Source organism: Pinus tabuliformis, chromosome 1_1 (genome assembly GCF_031772625.1).
Source record: "Pinus tabuliformis cultivar Carrire ecotype Pingquan chromosome 1_1, CPIR1, whole genome shotgun sequence".
NCBI lineage: Eukaryota > Viridiplantae > Streptophyta > Pinopsida > Pinales > Pinaceae > Pinus > Pinus tabuliformis.
Window position 1 is genome coordinate 983,786,559 of NC_142297.1, and position 6,950 is coordinate 983,793,508.

At 35.7% G+C, this 6,950-nt stretch overlaps 1 protein-coding gene across 1 annotated transcript; it reads left to right on the forward strand.

Annotated features, from left to right (window-relative positions):
• Positions 1-4,377: 4,377 nt before the first annotated feature.
• Positions 4,378-6,217, forward strand: LOC149217812 (NAC domain-containing protein 6-like). The gene is made up of 3 exons (XM_089391423.1): positions 4,378-4,573; positions 4,665-4,930; positions 5,598-6,217. Exons 1-3 carry the CDS (start codon positions 4,378-4,380, stop codon positions 6,054-6,056), a joined length of 921 nt encoding a protein of 306 aa, XP_089247549.1. The 3' UTR covers positions 6,057-6,217.
• Positions 6,218-6,950: the final 733 nt, after the last annotated feature.

Here is a 6,950-nt window from a genome sequence, read left to right on the forward strand (position 1 = left end):
ATTTGTAAGGTGTCTTAAAAGGGATTGTAAAATATTTTTTGAAAGAGTGGCTCTTGTGAAAATTTGTAGGTGCATTTTTTTCAACGTTTCATGGTAGAGAAGTCATTACAAAGATGTTTTTGTTTTAGATATCCGTTATGTCTACACATTTGCTTATTAAGTTATAGTAAGCTAATTTTGAACAAATGGGAAAAACAAAGAGACTAAGAAAGTCAAAGTAGTAATATGAGATGTTCGAAGTTTTTTTTTGAAAGATTTGGAAATGAAAAGGAGTTTTTGTGTAAAGAGGAGTAATCCGATTAAAGATGAAGAATTTAACAAATCTTGTTGATGACAATTTTGTAAATCCAACAACAGAGCTTGCTGATGGTATTTTGGTGAATCCAACAACATAACTTACTAATGACAATTTTGTGAATCTAGCAACAAAGTTTTCTCATGACAATTTGGTGAATCTAGCAACATAGCTTCCTCATAACAAGCTGGTGAATCTAGCAACAGTAATTATTAATGACAACGAAGCTTCCATTGGAGAAATCAATGCTATGATGAATCCAACAATTAATATTATTGATGTAAAATTTGATGAAGAATTATTAACTAATGTTGATTGGTTGTGGATGATGCAACAGAAACATCATATGAACATGATGTTATTCAATGAGAGAGTTCCACTTGAATCTGAAAACTAAGTGTAAGATAATCTGTCTGAAGCAACGCGTGTTAGTACAAAATTGGAAGAGACAAAAACAGAGACAAAAACAAAGATAGAGGCAGAGGCAGAGAAGGAAGCCCGCACAGAGAAAACAAAGGTAGAGGCAAATGCAGAGAAAACAGCGCAACAAGAGAAAGATCTCATTGCAGAGTAGAGAGAATAGAACCAATGTGGTTATGTAGATGTTTTTACACTTACAATTGATTCCCAATGTGTAGGTAAACAAGAATATTATGAAGAAGATTCAAATTTCCTTGAAGCATGTCTTGCAAAACCTTGTTTTTATAAGGTCTACTATAAAGCTACAGAAATGAATGTTGAAGATAACCTGGATGATGAAAACCTTAATGAAATTTTCATGCATTGGAGTCCTGTAAATATGAACTTGTATTATGGACATATATTGTAGCGAAATATTGATGATGAAAAATACACAACGTAAAATGACATGTTGCATCAGTCTATATACAAGCCAATTTTTAAATAATTTTGGGACATGCTTAAACAACCTGGAACAATGGAAGACTTACACCAGAAAATGAAGAAATTGGGGTTTAACGAATAGAACAATAAGAAAAAATTGAAACAATTTAGAGGCTACAGGATTTGGAAGAAGGGAAATTAAATCTAGTTAAAATGATTTTTTTTTAATTGTAACCCTAGCTGAGACTTAGACCAATAGACATTTAAATTAAATTTGTATGTGGTTGTACTTAAGGGGGAGTGTTGGAGAATGTAATTCGAACGTATCATAACCATCCATCTAAGTCTCCTAATTTAGTTTCAATTACTCAAATTGCTAAGCTTCATTAGAGTCATTTATTAATAATGTCTTCAATATAATATTATTATATTGAAAAGAGTTATCTCTCCTCCAAATTTCTTTCCATTATTGGTTAGCATTAAGGTTGCGCACCGTTTCATGGAATATTAGAAAAATAAAGAGAGCTAAGAAACAGATTTTTCACAACACAAATCTCACACTCTGTGTTATTATTCATTTCAACAATTACATATATAGGAAACTACACACTGACTTCGATACCTCTAGATAATGACTCCAACTCATTACATGAGAATCAACAACTTCTAGAATGACACATAGAGGCTCACAATGACAATTACATATGACATGGAAGCATTACTTCTAACACCCTCCCTTATGCTTACATGGATAATAATAAAAACACATATTACAACAATAAATAAATATTTGTCTGACTGGTCTTCATTAGCACCCACATCCACTTTGGAATCTCACAAACACTGCTCTTTCACCACCACATTTTCGAGTTGTCACTTGACCTCCATTTAAAACGTAACCGCCTATGACCATTGTTGATGAACTTTGCAAGATCAACAATATTGACAACGTGACACGTCAGGGCTTCCGCGATAAGAGCCATCAAGTAATGAGCCATCAAGTAATGAGCCATTCTATGGACCAACCACTATTTGTCAGATATTTCACTTTCGTCTGTCTGTCAGTTGATAGGATGAAGGTTTGGATACTTGACCTTACAAAAATTGATGTTTCGGACACCGGGGCTTGCAGTTTAAGAACAGCCAACCCTCTTTATAACCAAAATTACTAACACACAAGAATTGACATTTCGGACACAGGGACTTCCAGTTTAAAAACCATCAATCCTTTTAAAAACATACAACACCAAAACAATCTCACATTTTTTTGAACCTTCATTATAACATATGACATAATAATATAACGAAACCACTTCAAACCACAAATCCCCACACAAACAAATCCCCACACAAACAATCCCCCTACTTCCCAGCTTTTTCCCTTCTGAGCCATGCCACCAAACTCTTCGCCTTTGCCTCACCTTGACGTCAGGTAAAGGAATATAAATTTGTTTGTCAAAACGACCAAGAGTTCTCTCGATGCAGCATTTCTACGGGCGATCGCCTATTTTGATTGTTGTGCATTCAAAGGCTCATCCTCTACAGTGAATGGGCACAAACTGAACGAGATGAAAAAAATACTTATCATTTGTTGAACGCTGAAATCTGGCCATTGCTTGAGTAATTCCGAGTCAAATAAAATCTAGTAGCCATAATTTTGTTTCCATGAGTCCATTTAATAACAGATCTATACGAATCATCCAATCTGTGGCCTTATGACGCAAGAAAAAATTCATGACTGATTCTGTTGTAAAATAAACCCTCCACCGTAGTTATCCACAACAGTTTTTGACTATGACGATGCAATTTCACTGATCCGTTAGGATTCCTCCTCCAGAACAATTGATTTCTCTGATAGGAGTGCTTTCAGATGGGGTTTGAGTTCTTCAGCAAAAGCATGGACGGATGAGGCTGATACTATGAAGAAAATCATCGCACTTTGACCTGGTTACTATAATCCTTTGACAACAGCACGTGAATGATGTTCTTGGAGACCGATTTCACAGAGTGATTTCTTCTCACGAGCATGCCCAACAATCTTGCTTGGACTCTAGATCTAAACACACAAATAATTTTACACACAGAAACACTAAAATCAAACACTCTCTTACCTTATTTATTTACATAGAAATAAACTCAAGGCTTCTCTCACATTTTCCTGGCCCTCCCTTGAGGGAGTCAGGCCAGAATGTACTCCGATACCATATCAGAAAAATAAAGAGAGCTAAGAAAGAGATTTTGCACATCACAAATCTCACACTCTATGTTATTATTCATTTCAACAATTACATATACAGGGAACTATACACTGACGTATTTCTAGATAATGATTCCAACTCCTTATATGAGAATCAACAACTTCCAGAATAATGACTGGAAACTCACAATAACAACTACACATGACATGGAAACATTACTCCCAATATGTAAATAGTAATAAATTATAATGCATTTTATTAATCATGGTTGGTTAGAAATGTATGGAAAATATCACCAATAACATTGGTGTGACTAACAACTTAGAAGGAGCGATACATTATAGTTGTGGTGTGCACTAAAAACGCAAAGTGTCATAAATTGATTAGGAATAAGGAGCTATTGAAATATCTCTTTCATTGAATATATATTGAATAAATGTGATAACTAAACTAAGAGTTCCATCTATAACTTGGTCAGTATTGTTTTCTTAATTATTTTATGCAGAGAGTGTAGAAACAATATAGTTCAATATCTTTAGGATTTTGACCACAGACTTGTAGAAAATTTGATGGAGGTCAACCGTATGTGGCTGTATTTGCTGAATTATGAAGAAAAATCAAGGACAAAATATGTCCCGCAACTACATCGAAATTTTGCCGGATATCCCAACAAAACAAGAGTTTTCCGTTTCTGCGAAACAAGAGTTTCATCGTACCAAAATATGTGGCGCAACTTTATCGAAGTTTCCTGGATGGGACAAGAAATCGAGAGTTTGCCTTTTGTGGTACTCTGGCTACGCGGAAGAGCATAAAGAAAGACTTTGAACAAGAAAAGCTCCTCATCGTATTCGGTGCGTCCCCGTGTGGGTAGAGTCGTCTCTATTCCTCCGCCTCACGTTTCATAAATCTTAGTCGTCGATTATTTTGAAAAAAAAAATCTGACTTATATACTGCCGCATTCATACCTCAAAATATATATAGAGAGAGAGAAAATGGAGTGTTAATTCATATAAGTGTTTCATCAAGATATGTAAGATAATCATGCAGCGAGAAACATACAACGATGAGAAGATGCAGGGAGAGTTAATGAATCTTCCAGGCTTCAGATTCCATCCCACAGAAGAGGAGCTATTGCGCTTCTATTTGAAAAAAAAGGTTCAAGGGTGCCACCAAGTGAACCTCGATATAATCATACCTACCTTGGACTTGTATCAATATGACCCCTCGGAGTTACCAGGTACGCTTAAACTATTTCTGCTTCTTCCCTGCTATTGCTTTGAATATTCATTTTCACCCAGTATTCAAGGATATTGATCTTATTCTTGCAGGTTTGGCTCACGATGCTTGGGAGAGACAATGGTTCTTTTTCGTTCCAAGAGATCACAAGAATTCATGCCGTCGGCCTAACAGATTGACAGTTTCGGGATACTGGAAGGCTACAGGTTCAGACAGACCAGTTCGCAACGATCTGCTTCAGTGCATCGGTCTGAAGAAAATTCTCGTGTTTTATAGAGGAAAAGGCCACTGCGGTCAGAAGACAGACTGGATCATGAACGAGTACAGGATGCCAGATTTCAGATCCTCCCCGGGCCAGGTGATAAGCTTTCGTTTCACACTGTTACCCTTTCGTGTCTGTCATATTTTCTTTAAGAAAGGCCGGAGATTAAGGGCTCCTCAGATCCATTAACTGCCGAGGAGGTTTTCACTTCCAGTTTCATATTCGGTTGGGTATTTGTAAGAAATTCGGCTTTTAATTTTTTATTAAGTACCCTTTTGATATTTAATTCTAATTTCGAAATTTTTATATATTCCAGCTAAAATTCATTGAAGTAAATACTGTAATATAAGCCTTTGTAGTGGGTTCCATGAATTTTGGGTTTCATGATTTTATAAAAAATTTAAATATTTATAAAGGTGTTGTTTTATGATTTGTTGAGGTTTAGTTATTGGAATTAGCTTAATGGGTCCAATCTCCAAAAGTAAAATACATTGTTAATAAGAATTCGTATCAATTAGTCCAGCTCCAGTAGCTAAATATCTTGCTAACTGAAAGTCATCCGACCCTAACTTTGCTACTAAGCCGACATGATCCCTTAGAGTGGATCTATTTCCTGTTAAAAAAAAGGGCATAATAAAAATTTTAGGGTTTTATAAGAATTATATTCTATGAAGTTATAAGACGGAGGTAATACATTTTTTAGGGTTTTATAAGATTTATATTCTATGAAGTTATGTTGAGGGAATTTAATTGGCTTGTTCAGAAGAAGAAGACAGATATTGTTTTATGCCGCATATACCGAAAGGCTGCCTCTCAGAAGTCGATGGAACAACGGGCGAACCTGGATTACTTTCGGAAGGAAGAATCAGCTGTTTCTGGGGATGAATACAAAGAGGGGTCTCATTCAGTCACCCTTAATGACAGCTGCCAGTTATCCGATTCCGTGACAAGGGGTCAAGTTTCTTCGATACATTATAATGAAAATCAGGAAGGGATGTGTTCTTCTGATCCAGGCAAAACAAACAAAGAGGCTCGTCTGTTTGAGTGTCTGGAACCGATAATATTTTCTGAAGAAACAATGGTATTGAAGACCCCTAAAACCTGTAAGCCAGCGCAATTAGAGTTGCCCATGTTGTCGATGGACTCCTTTTTAAGCCGTTCAATATCGACTCCTTATTCCCTTCTGCCTACCCCATCGCCGTTCCATATTCCATTACTTTAAAAAAAAGTACACCTGCATCCTAAAATATGTTGTTCAGTGCTGTTCATCCATCGGTCAACTAATTGAAGCCTCCATTGTTTATGAAAATATGCTGATAATTCTTTTTTATGCCGGAGCCATGTGACTTGAATTTTCGACAGGAATAAGTGAGGAGATTAGAGTTCCTCCGTACAGATTGAATTGAATTGAGTTATGTGGATGTAAACGTAATTTTACCATATTAATATATAGACCAGCTTGAATATCGCTTATTTTAAGCGTAAATGTAGTTGAGGTAATAACGTTTTTAGGGCGAGTATAAATTTAGCACTTGTGCGCAAATACGATATAATGAATCGAATTGAATGTACAATGAAGACAAATTTGACGTACTCATGATATTTGGCGTAGAGTGATTGACGTCAATTGCATTTTTCTTCTAAATGTCTTCTTAGCTTTCTTCTAAATTTTCTTCTCCTGTTTCTATATATATTAATTAAATTGTCCATTTCTGATTGTTTTGTTGGGATTAGCAACATAAATTTGATGTTGCAGTTGTAATTTTGGTAATATTAGTTATATTTAGGGATCCTAAAAAAGCTTTATATCATAAAGTTGAATCGGTAAAGCTACAGTTTCACCATCTCGCCTGATCAATTGAGATATTTACACGAAAATCATACATCAAAGAAAGCCAATATGGAATGATTAAATAGAACACGCAGATGTTTTTTATTGTTCCGGCCCGGCCTTCCCCTGCATGGAGCCAATGATTCTCATTCGTTTATGTTTTCTTGAATAGTTGGTTAAGATAACATTTTGTTGCATCCACTTATTTTGAATGGACACTATTACATCCTTAATTACGCGGTAAGCGTTCCCTCTAAAAACAACTCTTCTCCCTTCCTACTTGAC

What these genes read in the sequence shown, in the direction of transcription:
- LOC149217812 (XM_089391423.1), top strand. Translation starts at nt 4,378, where the DNA reads ATGCAGCGAGAAACATACAACGATGAGAAGATGCAGGGAGAGTTAATG. An exon ending in TGACCCCTCGGAGTTACCAG is followed by an intron (nt 4,574 to 4,664) that starts GTACGCTTAAAC and finishes TTATTCTTGCAG; the next exon opens with GTTTGGCTCACGATGCTTGG. An exon ending in TCAGATCCTCCCCGGGCCAG is followed by an intron (nt 4,931 to 5,597) that starts GTGATAAGCTTT and finishes TGGCTTGTTCAG; the next exon opens with AAGAAGAAGACAGATATTGT.